Raw genomic sequence first — 19,987 nt, 5'->3', positions numbered from 1 at the left:
AAAACACTCAAGCTAAATGGATACACTCCTAGAAGCATCTTTCTGTTACAACAGAACTGTATCATTATCCTTACTCCATTCTGCCACACCTCTTTTTTACATTTTTCTTTCCTTCCTGAATACTTGGTATCTGGGAATGTTAAACATTTTGTTTTGGCCTTGGATGAGCTATGTATCTACTAATGCGACCATTTCATAATCCCTCGTGACAATTTATGCTTGTAACTCACTATAGTATATGCAGTACAGCGACCATTGATATATACGCAATTTAATATCTCCTATGTAACTTTGTAATAGAGATCCTCAATTTGACCTGTGCAAACTTTGAATTATTTGTAATTTTCTTGTTTTTATTATTCTGATCTAAGACCTCATCTCTGCTCCTCACTGCTGTTTTTTGGTTTCCCTGCTCTTGCTAAATTAGTTAAAACGTGGATATTTGAATACAGAAAAAATTGCCAGATTTAAAAATACTGGTATGTTACAACTGCCTAAGAGTTGCAAGTAGAAAGCAGAAGTACGTTTACAATTTGTTGTCTTTCACACTAGCCAACGATAAACTTTCAAACAACCTTATAATTCTTGCATTGCTTACAGTACAAGTGTACACTGCGACAGGATACATATTCAATCTGCAACTTACACCTTAAAAGAGTCTCATTGACAAATCATTGTAACCTAACCAATATGAGGAGGCATGGTCACTGCAGATTCGACAAATACTTGATACTCTTGTACAAGGAGGTGCAGGGTTGTCTTAATTCTAAAGGCACACATTGACACTGAGCAGCCTGTCATCTTACAGGTCACAGGTTTGTAAGGTGCTGTCGATGGACATTTGGTGATCAGTTGCAGTGCATCTTTTGGACCAGAGGTCAGGTGGTGAATGTTAAGTTCGTGGATGTGATATCAAACAAGTTGGCTGCTTTGGTCTGGAAGGTACCAATCTTCTTCAGAACTATTGGAGCTGCACTCATCCAAGCAAGTGGACAGCATTCCATCACATGATGGATTTAACAGATGTTAAGGGAGATGTGAAAAAGGTTTCTATAAATGGGTAATGTCAATCTACATCCAGGTGTCAAACTAGAAAAGTAATTCATGGTATTTTTAGGTAGGTGACTCTCTATAATCTAGTGATTTTTTTTCTATTGTGACAAGTGCCTGGACATGTTGGAAATCGCCTGGAAGCAAAGCTAGACAAACCCACTACAGTCCACTGGCTATGCATGAAGAACAGTAACCACTACTTCACATTGTGGCTCAACCTGAACATGTTCCTGCCCATTGGAATTGACTGCTGGATAGACAATATCAGGTATTGCTGCCACTCAGTACCTTATTAATCCATTTTCTCAATGCCATATATGCTAGATTTTGATTATAAGCTGTGCAAATTGGGGATTTTCCTGTTTACAGATTTCGGTATGAGTTTCAGAGCCGTAGTGGGATCAAAGATTCATGTCGTCATAGTCCCCTTCCTTAGTAACTAGATGCTGCCAGAACTTTGGCAGGAACCTGCAATCGATAAGTAAACAGGATTTCATCCAGTCTTAAATAAACATATTGTGGCCAATAGAAGATTTTCCATGGAAATTCTCACCATTGATCTCAAATTCCTTTGCCCCCCCCACTGTTACCAGCACTCTATTTGCTTCAGTGGGCATCATTCAACCACTGAGAAATCAGGTCAAGACAGTTATTTTAAAAAAACTCTTCAATTAAGGATCAAATTATTTTTCTTTTGCGGGTTTTCTCTGCAGGAAGTAAGGTTCTTTTTGTCTTTAGTGTGCCATAAGATCAAAGTAAAACCTTAATGAAAAGAACAGAATTCCTACAGTGTGGAAGCAGGCCATTTGGCCCATCAAGTTGATACTGACCCTCCAAACAGCATCCCACTCAGACATACTTCCCTAGCTAACCCACACCTCTCTGGACACTGTGGGCAATTTAGAAAGGCCAATCCACCTAAACTGCACATGTTTAGACTGTGGGAGGAAACCAGAGCACCCAGCGGATACCCACAGGGAGAACATGCAAACTCTGCACAGACTGAGGTTGGAATTGAACCCAGGTCCCTGGTACTGTGAGGCAGCAGCGTAAACCACTGAGCCACCTTTCTACATGTAGAAACATAGAAACATATGGAGAAGTGTGGTTCATGTTGCTTTTCATTTCATTCTTGATGGTGTTTTCCAGTTCCTCAAAGTCACCCTCTTCTTCTCACTTCCTCAGCTGATTAGATAGGCTTCTTACAAATGCCAAAGCCTAGTAATAGCATGGTTTAGAAATGTTTCTCCTTCTCCTAGGGGAAAACACTTGCGTTCTATGGGGTTCATTCCCATAGCAGCAAAGCTAAGGCTGGAATTCACTAGAATGGGAAGTGTTGCGGAGTTCCATCTCCCATGTACAGAACCTCATGTTAAACAGAATTAAACAGGAATTGAGCAGATGTGAACTGAATGTGAAAGCCTTGGATACTAAGAAGTGACTTTTCAGATTATTGTCCAGGATTAGAGCTGTTGTTACAGATACTGCATAATTTTCATTTCCATCAGCGCCAGTTGGTAACTCGAAAATCTAGCCCTGTGAAAAGCCATTAATGTTCAGAGAGGTCACTTCGGTCAAACATAATGTGCAGTTTACGTTGACAAGGTTTAAATTTTTTTTTAAAATTGACAAAACTGAATCTCTTTTAGACTTGTTTATAACCGAACAACAAGCAGGAGTTCCAATTCTCCTGGGGTGGTGACCCGAGTTCCTGGCTTTGGGAAGACCTATTCTGTGGAATATCTGGATCCATTTAAACTAGCAGGTTTGTTTGGGAAAGCTGACAAACTCTCTGCTGGTGACTAGTATGCCCTGAATTTGTCAATTCTTAACATATACCATGTGCAGGTGAATAATAAATCCACAGTACAACAAGAAAGCCTTGCATTTGGAGGGCACTTTTCATAAGGCTCAGGACACCCCAAAACACTTTCCAGCCAATGAAGAATATTTTGCAATGTAGACAGTGCATTAATGCAGGAAACACAGTAACCATTTTCTGTACAGCCAACTCCCACAAACGGTAATATGATAATGACCATGTTCTCAACTTATTAGTTGTCAATTCTTTGTTTAAACCAAACTTCTCATCTCCCTCCAAAATCATATGTACAAATTAACGGACTGTCACAGAGTCAGAATTTATTCATGTGACCATCAATTCAGCGATTTCTTTATTGATCAGCTCTTTCCTACCACTCTGACATGTAAGTCCCACCTTCCCAGCCTCGTCGTAGGCCTGGTAACACTCAGTTTAAACTCACCATCAGTCACCTGTCTGTAATGAGAGGGCAGCCCTATGGTTCTCTGGGACTATGGTGAATGTACCTCTACCATCCCAACAATCGGCAATCTACACCCAGCCTTATTGTAATAGATAAGGTTGCAACTATGTTATGTTCTCCTAACGATACTGCATCTGATGCAATGTATAAATAAAGCAAAATGACTGAGTTGGCACAAATGCAGTACTCCACAGTGGAACTCCTAGTTCCAATACTCCACAGGTCACGATATAAAAAATAGCTTTTTACCCAGTTCCAAATATGGCCAAACATAGTTATCTCTCCAAATTAGACATGGAATTTAAAGAAGTTCATCAATCAGGTTAACAAAAAAGCAAAACTTTTGATGTATCACAAAACAAAATTTATTCAGTGAAGGTGCAGAATTGGTTAACATACACAGTTTTCAAAATGAAAGGGTGTTATTGCTGGACTGTTAATCCAGTGACCTAGGTAATCCAGTGACCTGGGAACCCAGATTTGAAGCCATGGCAGATGGTGGAATTTAAATTCAATAAATATCTGGTATTAAGAGTCTAATGAGGACCATTAATCCATTGTCGATTGTTGGAAAATCCCATCTGGCTCACAAATGTCCTTTAGGGAAGGAAACTGCTATCCTTACCTTTTCTCGACTACATGTGACTCCAGACCCACAGCAATGTGGTTGATTCTTAACTGTCCTTGGGGAAATTAGGGACAGGCAATAAATCCTGGCCTAGCCAGTGATGCCTTCATCCCATGAATTAAAAAAAAGTTCACCTCTCTAAATAACACAAACACACACAGAAATATACATACACATGCAAACACGTACACACAATAAAGACTAGAGAAACAGCTGCTGTCTCTGGGGTCTTGTCAGTTGCAGCTTGCTCAGTAAACATAGTATTAAGAAGCCTTCCAAATGCTCTTCAAGAGGGCAATCAGGTTTTACGATGGACTCACAACAAGGGTACTTCAGAAAGGCTGAGAAATGAGCTGCACACCCTTTTCCTCAGCAGACATTTCTCCCCAATTGCACACTTAACGATATCCAACTGCATGCAAAATACTGTTCAAACAGAAGCTAGCTCTTAAAGTGACTTCAGGAATCCAGGTTTCCATTAAACTTCAAATCAATCTATTTTTCCACAATCTTTCAAAACCCACGTTTTCACAAAAAATTAACTATGAAGTTCTTGTTACAATAAGTCCATGAGCAAATTCCCCTATGATCATGTCCCTAATGTACCTGATGCTTGACCTATTTGGAACATAGAGAAAATAGGCCATTCAGCCCCTCAAACATATTCTGACAATCCATTAGACCATGGATGATTTATGTCCTGATTTATAGAACATAGAACAGTACAGCACAGGAACGGGCCCTTGGCTCACAACGTTGTGTCGAACATGACACTAAATTAAACTAATCCCTTCTGCCTGCCCTTGGTCTATGTTCCTCCATTCCATGTATATCCATGTGCTTATCTGAAAGCCCCTTAAATGCCCCTATCATATCTGCCTCCACTACCACCCCTGGCAGCATGTGCCAGACACCTCCCACTCTCTTTGTAAAAAAACTTGACCCTCACAACTCCTTTGAACTTTCCTTCTCCTGTCACCTTAAATAGATGCCTCCTAGTATTAGACATTTTGACTCTGGGATAAAGATTCTGACTATCAACCCTATCTATGCATCTCATAATCTTATAGATTTCTATCAAGTCTCTCCTCAGCCTACGCCACTCCAAAGAAAACAACCCAAGTTTTTCTAGCCCCTCTTTATAGCTCATACTTTATAATCCAGGCAGCAATCTGGTAAACCTCTTCTGCACCCTATCCAAAGCTTCCACATCCTTCCTGTATTAAGGTAACCAGAACTGAATGCAATAATTTAAATGCTGCCTCACCAAAATCTTATAAAGCTGCAACATGACATCCTGATTTCTATTTATTGATTTATAATTCTCTATCCCTTAATACCTTTACCTAAGTAAAAGCAATCATTGTTGGGTTTGAAATTTTCCATTGACTCAATTTTAATGATTTCTTCCATTGTAACCCACAATGCAAATAGTAAGGTTCAATAAGCTGGGGGAGGGGGAATTATGCAGTATCAAACCATTTTGTAAGCAGGTATTTCTCAGCCATGTATGACAGTAGAAACTCTAATTTTGTTTTGTTTTGATAGGGTACTTGCACACATTGGTGCAGTTCTTGGTAAATGCAGGCTATGTTCGTGACGAGACTGTGCGAGCAGCCCCCTATGACTGGAGAGTTGCAGCATGTGAGTAGAGACAGTGGACATCTTGTCAAGCCATTACCTTTCTGACAAAAGTGCTAACTAGATGAAAAATTAATACTGTATTCTGAATGTGGTCTTCAGCGGTAGTTGAGCATATGATCTAACAGCGTAGGGGACCATTCAACCCATCATTATTGTGCCAGCTCTTTTAATGAGCTATCCAAATTAGTCCCACTTCCAACATTTTGCTGAAAGCCATGCAATTTTTTTAGAGTCATACAGCATGGAAACAGACCCTTCGGTCCAACTTGTCCATGCCGACCAGGTATCCTAAAACTGAGCTAATCCCATTTGTTGTTCATTCAATTCTCTTGAAACCCACAATAGGGCCTGCTTCCAGATCATAACAACTCACTATGTTAAAAAAATGATCTTCCCATCTGACCTCCATTTTTATCTGTCAATGATTTTAAACTGCATCATTTCTGTTAATAGAAACAGTTTCTCTTATCAAAAATAAGCAACAAACCACTTCCTACCTCCAACCAGATATCAAATTAAAATACAGCATTGTAGTAAACCTGTAATTGTCTTACATTTTCTTATCCAGTTCCTCTTGATGTGATCTCTCCACCACAAATGTCCCAACATTTTGTCAGTGTTCTGGCTTCAAGCCTTCACCATGCCATGGGGACTATGTCAGCCCTAGGTCAGGTGACCCTTTCTCTGGAGAAGTGCCCAAGAGATGAATCTGTCAATTAACTGAATTGGAGTAAAACATTAATTTGTGTGCAAAAAGGAAAAATTGGTTTACAGTCTAATTTTCTCAAATTACTGATGGTGCTGGTATCGCCTCTGTACATAACAGCATTAGGAACTGACTGGGTGAAGTGCATGAACTCAATCCTTTCCAAGCTGTCAGACAATATAATATAGCACTTGAGTACAATGGGGCTCTTGGTGATTGTAACACTTTGCACTTCTTTGTTTCACAGATGAGCAAGAAGAATATTTTGACAAATTGAAAAAACTGATTGAGGAAATGTACACAGTGCAGAACAAGCCTGTTTACCTGCTGGGCCACAGCATGGGGAATCTATACATCTTATACTTCCTGAAACAGCAGTCTCAGGAATGGAAAGACAAATTCATTAATGGATTCATATCACTCGGAGCCCCATGGGGTGGAACAGTGAAATCTCTCGCTGTGCTTGCCTCAGGTAACAATTATGTGTGCATATTTATTCTCCCACCCTTGTTTTGTGCAACTTCCAGAGATGTAAGTGAAGCTATAAAACCTGACAAAACGATTTCCGCCATCATACAGTCATAAAGAGAAGTAGGATTCAGAAAATCCTATTGTCAATCTGGAAATTTGAGTAATAGTTGCTTCAAGATTGGCTTTCATTTCACCTCATGCTGCTTTCAGCTCACTATCCCCTACCATGGCGCCAGTATTAGCAGAGTGTGTGCACATTGAGTCTACCTATTATCTCAGATCTCTGTAAGTTGCTAATAATGTGATTGACTTTTGCTGCGTTGCTCGCAGTATGTGGGGTTAGATGTTGCATGGAGACCAGAAAGTTGACAGGCTCACCTCACAAAATTTATTTGCATAGTCATTGGAATATAGAGGGAGAGCCAGAATTTATGAATATGCAGCTCACTAATTCTTAATGCTTTTACCCCACATATCTCCAGGAGTTGGAAAGGACTTTGTGCAATGAAAGTGAGAGTTGAAGGCCAGCCTAGTAAACACTCACAGTCCAGTCTCCTGCAATCCCTTCATAACTTGTGTTCTTCATTTCGTTGGTTAGGGAAATGTTTACACAAACTGTGAACTTAATGGAATATTTCAGAATGCAGTTAGCATTAAACAAAATGCAGATAGACTCTTGCTTTTATCTGTTCAGTGGTTGGGTATAGGTGGGGAAAGGAGAAAACAGACATTTGAGGGGAGTCAGATTTTCAGCTTGGTGCCCAGAACTAAAACTGATGGTGTTTAGTCAGTTGTCCATTCTGATTTCCACTCAGGTTCAAAACAGAGAACAGAGCAGTTCCAAAGCAACTGTTTGCAACAGTGTTTATTTCCTTCGAGTCCCTCCCATGGACTCTGTTGAAATCTGTTCCCTGACATTCAGAGCACTCACCTCATGGTTCTTGGCTCGGGCTTAGAACAGCATAACATTGAGAGGCTTATTGCAACTCAAATAGGAATTTTCAGTTTTTATATCTCATGGTTGACATGGATATCAACAATGCTCAGTCAAGCTTGCCTTTTTTGGTCAGTGCAGGGGTCATGTTGCGGCTGTACAGGAAATTCGTTAGATCACTTTTGGAATACTGCATTCAAATCTCGTTTCCCTGTTATAGGAAGGATGTTGTTGAACTTGAAAGGGTTCAAATAAGATTTCAAAGACTTACAAGGATGTTGCCAAAGTTAGAGGGTTTAAGCTATCGGGAAAAACTGAATAGGCTGGGGCTATTTTCCCTGTAACATCAGAGGCTGAGGGGTGCCCTTATAGAGGTTTGTAAAATCATGAGGGACATGGATAGGGTGAATAGCCAAGGTCTTTTCCCAGGGTGGGGAGTCCAAAACTAGATGGCATGGGTATAAGGTGAGAGGGGACAGATTTAAAAAGGACCTAAGGGACACCTTTGTCATGCAGAGGGTGGTGTGTGTATGGAATAAGCTGCCAGAGGAAGTTGTAGAGGTTGGTGCAATTACATTTAAAAGGTATCTGGATGGGTCTATGAATAAGGAGGGTTTAAAGGGATATGGACCAAATGCTGGCAAATGGGACTAGATTTATTTAGGATATCTGGTTGGCATGGACGAGTTGGATCGAAGGGTCTGTTTGCGTGCTGCACGTCTCCATGACTGTATGACTCTAAGTCAAAAGAGGTAGCCTTCTGTCAGGGGTTTTTGGCACAATAAGTCAAGGGCAGCCTCCAATACCAGTCCAGGGACTTGGGCACGGTCAGTTAGCTGCCCAGAGTGGTCAGTCAGGATGCTGTCTGTTTAAGGAGTGAGGAGCTCAGTCCATCACCCACATTGTCGCTTTTTACCTAATTGCGGCCTGTGTTCTTCCTAGAATTTGAGACAGAGGCAGGTATTAAGGAAGATGGAAGTGAGTGGCATGGTTTTATTCCTGGTGAAAGTGGGGAAGTGTCCAAGTGAGTGAGTAGGCAGCATAGAGGGCATGCAGGGTGAGTGATTGCTGAGGTTGGGGTGGGTGATAATGTTGCAGGCAATATTGGGAGTATGCAGTAAGTATTGGTGTGCACAGTAGGAGAGGTCTTGGAGAGAATATGATGGTACTTACACTGGCAGAGAGCAGAAAGTCATCTATCTTCTTCCGAAATTACTGGGCATTCCTCAAGTCAGATGCACTGATGCAGTTGGCAATCTCAGACGCAGTTGGTACCCCTGGGAGAAGAGGGTGACCTGGTCTGCACCACCCCATCCTGTAGCACCTCCATGGCCCTGCCCACAAAGTGAAGCACCAGTTTTTCCTCGTTTGCCATGCCCAGGGTAAATGTCAGGAACAGTATAGTGCAGCTCCAGACTGACAGTGCTTGTCTGGGTGCACAATTACCTTTTAAAATTTCCACGAGTGCCAAAGACGCCAGTCAATTCTACAATGTCCGTTCAATGAAGAATTCTTCCAGGAATAGAGTGGGTGGAAGGACATGTTTAAAATCAAACAACAGGAATGCCCTAAGGGTGGGGTCAATAGATAATAAAGCATGTTTGGTAAGATACAGCAAGAAACCTCACTAAACCTCGCAGTGATAAACCTTCCATGAAACTTGACAGAACTAAAACATAGCCAAAATTGTAAGGTACTGTCCTTTGACTTTATACCTATCCTGCCTAATGTATTTATAATTTGAAAAGCTTCTCTCGTGCCACCTCTGAGTCTTGTCTTTCTATACAAGAGGTAACTTCATGTTCAGTCCTACCAAGTAATCTTTTTTTGCATCCATTGTTTCTATGTCCTTTCTATAGTGTGGAGATTACAGCTGTAGGCATTGCTTTAAGTGTACTCTGACCAGTATCCTACACAAGTATAACATTACTTTACAACTTTTGAATTTTGTACCTGTAGGAATAAATCCCAGTGCTTTGATAACATATTTTGCTGATGAATGAAGTTACTCATAATTTTTTGTTCAGCTTTATTGCTAGATTCTTTTGATTTAGAGAAATACATTTGTCACACTGTGAGTCGCCTTGCCTCAGTCATGCTCCTTTTATCACTGTACGTACTATCACTTTAGTTTGTGGCAGTCATTAATTAAACAAATCAGGAATGTCCAACTGAAACTATGTATATTTTCAGAGCTGTAAAAAAGCAAGCTTCTGTAACAAAAAAATAGAATAGCAAGGAAGAACTAAAACCACACATTTGCAACTTTGAACTACTGGGTGAGGCAGGATGGTTGTGAATTTCCCTACTGCATTGGAAATAAATGGAAATATGAGTCAGAATTGGAATTTGTTCGACTCGGTGGTAAAACTGTGATAACAGCTACAAAGTTAAATAACAAGGCTGAACAGATAAATGTAACAGCCCTGTGATTAGTGCTGAGGAAAGAGTGCCACAAGCCAAATTGTAGCCTAAATGTCATTGAGGAACAGAAATCCATACAGGAGAAATTTGAAAGCTTTTCAATCATATTTTAAAACCCACATTAATGCTACTTATGTACAGACCAGAGTTTGGGGGAAAGGGAAACTATTGATCAATAAATGACCGCACGGACATTTCTATCTGAATGTTGTGCGTTTGGATAACAGAAAGGTAATCTCATCAGGATAGGATTGTATTAGGCATAAGGGATCCCGCCATGCAAATATGTCTACTGAGAGAGGAGAAACACTTTCAAGAAAACAATTACAATTGCTGGAGTGCTGAGTATGTCAATCATCGCATGTCTATTAATAGGAGAAAAGATAAAGCTTTGCATTATGCTGAGAAACATTGCAGGCTAAATAAAGACATAATATATGAAATAAAGAAAAAATACTATCAGAAACCTCAGCAGAAAGATAAAGGCCAGAGAACAGATTGTGAATATTCTGGAGGACACTAAAGAAAATGCAGTACATCCAGCACAGGCCAAGCAATGCTGCAACTGAAAGAAAGTAAATCAGCAATTTAGAAGCTGAAAGAAGCAAGGAAAACCTGTAAGGATGGCTGCTGGATAGATTTCATCTAATGATTCTGATTAATCACACGACACCATACAACAAGTTGGTACGGTCAGATCCAAAGGTGATAAATGCTTTGTGACTGTTAGAATCATGACTGCATAAAAAGAGCAACAAGCAAACTTTAAATGTCAGATAGACAACTGAGTGTTTTGTAGAACAGCATAAACTTCACAGACCTGTGCAAATTGGCTCAAGATGGTGACCCAAAATGAAGTCCTTGAAGTTTAAGATTGAGGCTATTAGATGGAATGATACTTATCCCAAGAGGACAAATGGTTCTGACAGCCCAATATGGTGGGAACAATGAAGAATTGGAGTTACAGATAACACACATTAAGCAGAATCCACTCATCCTAGCTGTGTTTTATGTTAACCTGGGTGTTAAACAAAGGGATAAATTAGAGAATTTTGCTTTGATAAAATCTTTAACTTTTGTGTTGACTCCCAGAATAGGGGGACCTGGTTTCTATCATGCTACCCATATGAGGGATTACAAAACATGTTTGCTTTTCTACCCCCTTCAGTTCCTCATTTTGTGAAATAGCCTGGGCCACACAGAAGCCAGATTGGTGCATTTGGAACAGGGAAAGAGAGGCTAGAAAATCACTGGGAAAAAGTGAAATCACAATTAATATTTAACTGTTGTTATCTGAACTTATTTAGATAAACTTAACAGGAATTTTTGCTTTAGGAGAAACACAAATATTTATATATTAATGGAATATAGCTATGGGTTTGTTGCTTCAAGGAGAGGATTAGTAATTGAATAATGGTCTATTGATTACCAACTTGGCTGCTACTCTGTAGAACATCATTTAAACTACTTCCAAGTGTTGCTGTTTGGTAACTGCAACAGAGAGTGATATGTAGCCTCTAGACTGGTCATCTTCCATCTGGGAAAGAAGATGATGTCAGCTCAGCTACCTGAAAGTTGGTCCCAGATCAAAAGGGAGCCTTCAAGAGGGAGAGTTACAGAATTAGCACATTGGAGGGTAAGCATCTAACAACTGCATTGGCAAATGCAGGAAATTCACTCATCTTCCATAATGCAGAGCGAGGAAGGGGTTCATGGTTTCTGGAAAGGAGTTGGATCTAACTGTGTTTCACAGCATGTGGAGGAAGTGGGGGAGAATCTGGGAGATGTTCCTGTGTTGTGATTGGGGGGTGGTGGGGGATGATATGTAGATGATCAGGGCCTGTGGGATGGGTGGGTATGGATAAATATGAATCTCAGAATGGTTCATGGTCTGAAGGCAAGGAGCTGGATCTTAGACCTTAGGAAGCTTAGGGTGAGCATGATACTGAGAACCTGTCCTCTCTAACCACTATCATCATTTACCTCTGGTAATCTTTCCCCATTCCAGAATGAACTAGATTCAGGTGTTTAAAATCATGAATTTCTGTCCATGTCAATTCAACATTTGAGCTAGGTGTGTTAAGGGGATTACTATTACTGCTCCTATGATGCTGCTTGGCCTGCTGTGTTCATCCAGCCCTGCACCTTGTTGTCTCGGATTCTCCAGCATCTGCAGTTCCTACTATCTCTTACTATTACTGACGTCAGATTACATAGGTGTCAGGCTCTGTCTGGTCAAACAAATCAGACAGGCTTCTTTAGTTGCTGTGGTTGGTTCGCTCGCCGAGCTGGTTCATTAGTTTGCAGACGTTTCATTACCCTGCTGAGTAACACCATCAGTGCAGCCTCTGGTAAAAGTGCTGTTGTGTTTTCCTCCTTGTTATTTCAACTCTGGAGTCCATTGGAGTCGATTACCTCATTTCCGGTTTTTCTTTGCAGTGGTGTGTATATAGGGTCTAATTCTACATGTTTCTTGATGGCCTTCTTGGTGGAGAACCAGGCCTCTAGGAAATCTTGTGCTTGTCTCTGTTTGACTTATCCTAGGATCCTGGTGTTGTCCCAATCAAACCGGAAGTCCTCCTTATCCGTGTGAATGGAGATGAGTATTGGTCGTGTCTTTTTGTTGCCAGTTGGTAACATGAACTCTTGTGGCCAGTTTCCTTCCTGTCTGTCCAATGTAATGTTTGTCATAGTCCTGGCATGGAATCTTGTGTATTACATTGGTTTTGTCCATAGTGGATCTTTGGTTCTTGTTAGCAGTTGGTGTAGGGTTGATGTAGGTTTGTGTGCTACTCTGATGCCCAGTGACCATAGTACTTGTACACAACTTATAAACACCATTTTCACCGGCATCAAATTCACCAGAGAAGAATAAAAGAACAAACAACTCCCATTGCTGGACATGATGGTAGAACACAGGGCAAATGGGGAATTTTTGACCAAAATATACAGAAAGGCCACACACACGGATCAAGTCCTAAATTTCAACAGTAACCACCCTAACACCCACAAATGGAGTTTGTAAAAACATTATTCAAACGAGCCACAACACACTGCAGAAACCCAGAACTACACCAAAATGAAGAAGAATACCTCCACCAAGTATTTAGAGACAATGGATACCTGAACAGCTGGGTCTGACAATGCCTGTCACACAAACAACAACAGGAAGATACAGTACGCACCGAAACACTTGTCGCATTACCATACATCAAGAATGTATCTGAACCGACCACAAGACTTCTACGGCCACTGGGCATCAGAGTAGCACACAAACCTACATCAACCCTACGCCAACTGCTACCAAAACCAAAGACCCCTTATCCGCTATGGACAGAAGTAACGTAATATACAAGATCCCACGCAAGGATTGTGACAAACATTACATTGGACAGACAAGAAGGAAACTGGCTACGAGAATACATGAACATCAGTTAGCAACAAAAAGACACAACCAATACTCACTTGTTTCCATACACACAGACAAAAAGAACCATCAGTTCGATTGGGAAAATGTCAGGGTCCCAGGACAAGTCAAACAGAGACAAGGATGGGAATTCCTAGAGGCCTGGTTCTCCACCAAGAAGGCCATCAACAAACACATAGAACTAGACCCTATATACATACCACTGTGAAGGAAAACCGGAAATGAGGTAATCAACTCCAATAGACCCCAGAGTTTAAATAACAAGTGGGAAAACAAAACAGCGCTTCATCAGAAGCAGTACTGATGATGTCACCCAGCAGGGTAATGAAATATCTGCAAACTAATGAACTAGCTCGGTGAGCGAACCAACCACAGCATCCACAACCCAAGCTACAAATTTACTCAAGAACCTTAAAGGCTTCTTTAGTCAATAAAGAATGACAAGGTATTTACAAATAAAACTTATTCAAACAAACAAGCAAAGATTATTAATAAAAAAAGGTTGAAACTGTACCAAGATAGATATAACTCATAGTCTAACATCCCAAAATTAATATGAAGTAAATATGGGGAACAGCCAAACTAAGGTTGAACATCCACAGAACATGTCAAACAGCAAACATGATTCAAAGAGATATCACAGATTTATTAGCAATCCCCCTCCAGATGTTAGTCACAGTGTGAGTCAGTAAATCTCATTAAACCTTCACAAGGGATTGCAATCCCTCATCTTCAACAGTCTGGTCTTGAACTGTCTCAAAGACTACTCTGTTAAGGAATGCCTCAACAACTATTTCTGTACTAGAGGTTCATCTTCTTTTCATGGCACAACACTCCATTTGATTGTAGAAACTGCATTTCAGCGCTTAGTCAGAGGCATAACGGCAGCTTTTCACCAACAGTCAGCTTTACCAAGCTAGCACTGCCCCAGGTTTGTTTCCTGAGCTCTAATCTTCCTCAAATGCACCAAGAAATTATTTTTTATGGCTTTTCAACTCCAAGTCTCAACTATATTGAACTATTAATGATGCATAGTCTGCCTTCGAGCCCTAAGTATAACATTTAGCTGCCTACTAACTCCTAGGATGTTTTCCTGTGTTCTGACTGCACAGAGCTATCCAACTTGACTTCTCATTAAGTCCCCAATTTTTACCATTAATTATGCATCCACTGACACCAAAAACTTTTTTAGAGTTCACCCTGCACAGTCAGTTGCCCTAAATCACCCCCCTCGACAACACAACAATTCTTTTCTGCATGGAGAATGCCTCTGACTCTATCTGCCATCTTCTCAAGCTAACTGTGACTCTGGGACTGCTTTTCAGTGACACCTGAACTGTTTTGAGTGACCTGTTGAAAACCTTGCAAAATCCCTAGGCAGTGCTGAATGTAACAAATATGTTGGGACAGTCAAATACAGCATCCCTTTGGGACTGTTTGTTCCCGGAGGGTTACAAAGTTCACCAAGGCCTGGCTTTTATAGCACAAATTGCAGGCAACAAAATGCGGGAGTCCATCAAGATCAAGAGGACATGTGTATCAATTATGTAAACATCGAGTGAGGTTTGATTTTTTTTGCAGTTGATCATTGACCTTAGGAACAAGTTTACCTGCTCATGTAGTGAGTATGGATCAAACATGCATTAGGCAAGTGTTCATAGCTGTGGTGTTATGACACTGCAACCAAGGCAGATGGAAAAATAAGACATTTGGTAGTGAGATTCTAGAAGTGGACAGCACTATGGAAAGTGAAATTCAGAGCAGTAAAGGGAATGGATTAAACAGAATATCCATAAATAAAAAGACTCTCTTTAATGACATGGGAATATGGTTTTCCTTTGTTGTCCATTCACTGTAGATTAATATTAAATGAAGCTGACTGTGCTTTAAAGCTGTTAAATTAGTCTAAAATTAATATATACATATTCAGGCTAAGCATGAATATTGTTTTCAGCTATCATTATTGTGTCACTCTGGAAACACTTAGTCCAGACAATGCTACACAAAGAACTATGAGGCTGAAAAGGCAGGGGAAAACTAAAGACCATCCAGTACCAAAAGAAAACAAATAAGAAGAGGCATTCTCGTGGGTTTGAATCTGTGCTTTCAAAGCCTGTGTTTTTTTGACACAGCTCCCTTGCGAAAAAGAAACGGCTAACGGAAAATAACTGTGGATGGCTGAAATCTGAAACAAATGCAGCAGTTGCGGTAGAAATTCAGCAAGTGTGGCAGCATCAGTGGAGGGGAAACAGAATTAACGTTTCAAGTCCAGTGACCCTCCTTCAGAATCTCTGAACCAGGGTTCCGAAGAAGGGTCACAGCACCTGAAACGTTAACTCTGCTTTCTCTCCACAGACGCTGCCGGACCTGCTGAGTTTCTACTGCCAACAGGCAACCACAGAAATCACAGACGTGATTACCCCACAACCCCACTGTACAGTATCTGTGGTCATATAAGAGGAAGGAGATTTCATATTTGTGCTTTTCTTTCTCAAATACTCATTTTCCAGGGGACAACTATGGTCTCGCTCTTGACCTCATGAAGATACGACAGCAACAACGGACTACAACAACGAACCCTTGGCTACTTCCTACCAGACAGGCCTGGCCAGCGGATCATATCTTCGTCTCCACACCAACCTACAATTACACATACAAAGACTACAGGAAATTCTTCACTGATATAGGATATGAAGATGGCTGGTTCAAGTGGCAATACAGCAAAAGTTTTCTGACTGACCTGCCTCCGCCAGGGGTGGAATTGTATTGTATGTATGGAACAGAAGTCCCAACACCGATGACTTATGTCTATAATGAAAGCTTCCCATCGAACCAGCCGGTACAGATTATCTACGGAGTTGGTGACAATACTGTTAATAAGAAAAGCTTGTCTCTTTGTAGACAATGGAAGGACCAGCAAAAGCAGAAAGTTCATGTCATAGAACTTCGTGGCAAACATCATTTTGACACAATTTATGACATTCAAGCTTTAGAGGTCATTCAAGATATATTGTTAGGAAATTATTCCAAACACCATGTCGATTCCATCAACTAGATGTGGTTTTCTCAGTGGGTCTGGCAGCATCTGTGAAGAAAAAAATCAGAATTAATGTTTCGGGTCCGGTGACCCTTCCCCAAAACGTTAACTCTGATTTTTTCTTCACAGATGCTGGCAGACATGTTGAGCATTTTCAGCAACTTCTGTTTTTGTTCCTGATTTACAGCATCCACAGTTCTTTCGGTTTTTATTTGGTTTTCTCAGTGATTGGGTACCCTGATTCAGGTACACATTAACTTCAGATTTCCAAACCAGGCTTTTAACCTGCAATGGGCTTCTCTGAGAGGTTCAATGGCATCTTTTAAGTTGTAATAACTGCATCTGTTGGGAGGTTCACTGCCATTTTTCATTGCTTACATCCAGGAATTCTGAACTTGCAAACTACAAATTATGATCAGACCCAGCTAAGTGAGCCTTCACATTTGTATAAGCAACCTAAGCCCAGAAATCAATATCTTAACAATGCTGAACACGATCATACCTACGTCCTCCCTTATAAAACAGAAGTTGCTGAAAACGCTCAGCATGTCTGCCACTTTCTGAGTTGGGGTTTTGGCAAACAGTTAGGGCAGAGAATTGCACTATATCCCAAATTATCAGCTAATTCCAGAGAAAGGCCGCACAAGCAAGTTGAATGTTGTTTGCTGATATCTTCAATGGTGATTTACAGAATGCTCTCAAAGTTACAGCGTCAATCAATTGCTTAATTCAACGAAAAACCTTTTTTTGCAGTTTATTTTCTTTAAATAAAAATGATTGTCATCCTGAGGAATATGAATGAGCTCTCAGGCAATATTTGACCGGGCCAACTATGATTCTGTGACTTCAGAAGTTAACTGATCCATAATCTGGGACGGCTTTTACAATTCTTAGAGAAACCACTAGAGGGCACACCTTGAAAAATAATTCCCAGAGAGAGTAAACTGACGTCAGTCGTGTGGGGCAAAGGAACTTTAAATGTGCAACAACAAAATATTTTTATATGTTTAACGGTGCAATATTAAACCTCTCTGTAGAAAACATTTTAATTGCTACACTTCAATGTAAAACTCAAAATGTAAAAATTGAAGTTGCTTACATGAAGTTAATTGAGGCTCTAACATCTCCTTTCCCCATTCTAAATGTTGAAATGTGTGCACAGGACTGTGTTTTACAAACAGTGGAATTATTTACCATGAGTCAATGTTGAAATTGAAAGCTAAAAGAGTTTCTGTAATTGCGAAATCATCCACGAAATGAAACATAATGCATCAACCACATGCTCATGATACATAGCTTCTGGGAGTATCAGGTCACAGAAAAGTTAAAAAGTAAACATCTCATGCGTTAGACACTACCCCAGTCAGATTTCTCTCATTCTCATTAGTTTATTAGCTATACCTTGTCCTCCTGTGAAATAATATTTTCCAATATCAATCCTATTGCCCACAGGGCATAACTGGCCCTTGTTAAGTACAACTTGACATTCTCACCTGGACAGGCCTCAGGATGACTGTTGTGGAAAATGTCATATTGTTCCAATGGAAGCCACTTTCTGAGTTGGGGTTTTGGCAAACAGTTAGGGCAGAGAATTGCACTATTTCCTTTCTGGCTGTGTTATACCCAATATGGATGTAGAATATGCTGACACCAGTAGAGTTTGTCTCTGCATTATTTCAAAAGGTGCATAAATAAAGTTGGGAGTTTTACAAACATCAGTTCTGATGAAGACTCACTGGACTTGAAGGGTTAACCCTGTTTTCCTCCCACAGATGATGCCAGACCTGCTGAGTTTAGCAATTTCTGTTCGTGTCTCATAATCAATTAAGCAGTGGTTTCACTTATTTTTTGCTGAAACTGACTTGAAATTGCCAAGTAGCTGGAAACAGATACTTGATGGTGAAATTAAACTGGAGCCTTCCTGGATTTTAGAAATGTTTGCTGTTGGTTGATGTGGATTTTTTTATAATACTGATCTTGTGGTATTAGGAAAGAAGGTAGAAGGGGCAAGTTAATTGCTGCTAGTGAATTCCTGGACAAAGAGTAATTTTAACACTGATTATATATACCTGGGGTGGGGGTGGAGTGGTTGGCGAGACAGTCCCTTCTCAGAATATTTTTCGTTTTAATAGTTCCCTATGTCTCCTGAGACAGTACCTTCCAAATTCATGACCATTACCATCTAGATGGACAGGGATAGCAGATACATGGGAACACCACCACATGCAAGTTTCCCCCCAAGTCACTCACCATCCTGACTTGGAAACGTATCACTGTTCCTTCACTATCACTGGGTCAAAATCCTGGAAACCACCCTGCCCCCCCCACCCCAACCCTTAGCAGTGTAACAGGTCTACCAACACCAAATGGCCTGCAGTGGTTCAAGAATGCAGCTCACCATCACCTTCTCATATGTTATTAGGGATTGGTAATAAATGTTGACCAAGGCAACTACACCCATGTCCTATGAAAGAATTAAATAAAGACGTTCTTTGGTCTTTCTAAAACTATATTGCAGATGTATTCTTCATTAACTTAATGGAAATAACTAAACAAAAAGATATTAACTTTGACTGGTGTAGTAATTATCAGCAAACTCTTCATCTTGAACTAGTTGTTTTATAACACATGCAGTCCTTTTTAATGTGGCTGATGGGTCCCATATCACTTAGGCATAATAAGGAGATCAAACCTTGTAGCAGATACGGAATGATTTTGACCCTCCAGTGTCACCGGTTGAATGGTCCATAAATCTGATTCTAATTGGAATGAGCATCTTCACTCACATTTTCCCACATTATATTCTATCAGCCAAGTTTCTGCCTACTCATTTAAAGCATGTATATGAAGTGTCTAATTATTGATCTGAAACCTTCACTCTTTTTCTGTCCACAGATTCTGCCTGCCTGCTGAGCTACTCTAGGATTTTCTGTGTCCTTTTCCAGACTTTTCACTTTCCCCGGTATTTTGCTTTATAGGATTGGATTAAGTAAGGCAAGAGGACTCTCACATGGACAATGAAAATTAGCATTGATCATTTGGGCCTCTCTCTGAGTTGTATATTCAAAGTAATGTTTTAGTTGAAGTCCTAATTGCTTCCCAGATAGTATACAACTGCAGGCAACACAGAGGGTGAAGGAACTGCTCCAAGGCTGGTCCCCATCTGCAGTGCTGTGTGACAGCCCAGGGAGAATGTTTTGAACTTCCTCTCTCCCACGACGAGGTTGTCTCTACAATTACCTTCTCAGCTTCTTTCTTGTCAATTACAGGAGGAATGAGCTCACAGGTCAGTGAAATGTTGTGTAAGTCGCAATTATACACAGTAAGGAACAGCAGGCTACCTTACCATAGAGTGCATCAAAGTACTACCTCATCCTA

At 40.5% G+C, this 19,987-nt stretch overlaps 1 protein-coding gene across 1 annotated transcript in view; it reads left to right on the top strand.

Moving 5' to 3' along the window:
- lcat (lecithin-cholesterol acyltransferase) overlaps nucleotides 1-16,687 on the top strand; it is a 28,160-nt gene extending 11,473 nt beyond the window's left edge. Inside the window, exons 2-6 of the mRNA XM_048605714.1 lie at nucleotides 1,165-1,321; nucleotides 2,703-2,818; nucleotides 5,515-5,610; nucleotides 6,564-6,788; nucleotides 16,083-16,687. Coding sequence (XP_048461671.1) covers nucleotides 1,165-1,321; nucleotides 2,703-2,818; nucleotides 5,515-5,610; nucleotides 6,564-6,788; nucleotides 16,083-16,627 — 1,139 coding nt within the window. The 3' untranslated portion in view covers nucleotides 16,628-16,687. The remainder of the gene's footprint in view (nucleotides 1-1,164; nucleotides 1,322-2,702; nucleotides 2,819-5,514; nucleotides 5,611-6,563; nucleotides 6,789-16,082) is intronic.
- Nucleotides 16,688-19,987: the final 3,300 nt, after the last annotated feature.

The sequence above is a fragment of the Rhincodon typus genome, chromosome 15 (genome assembly GCF_021869965.1).
Source record: "Rhincodon typus isolate 14 chromosome 15, sRhiTyp1.1, whole genome shotgun sequence".
Classification (NCBI taxonomy): Eukaryota; Metazoa; Chordata; class Chondrichthyes; order Orectolobiformes; family Rhincodontidae; genus Rhincodon; species Rhincodon typus.
Note: the sequence above shows the minus strand (reverse complement) of the source record. Positions and strands in the feature narration are given on the sequence as shown.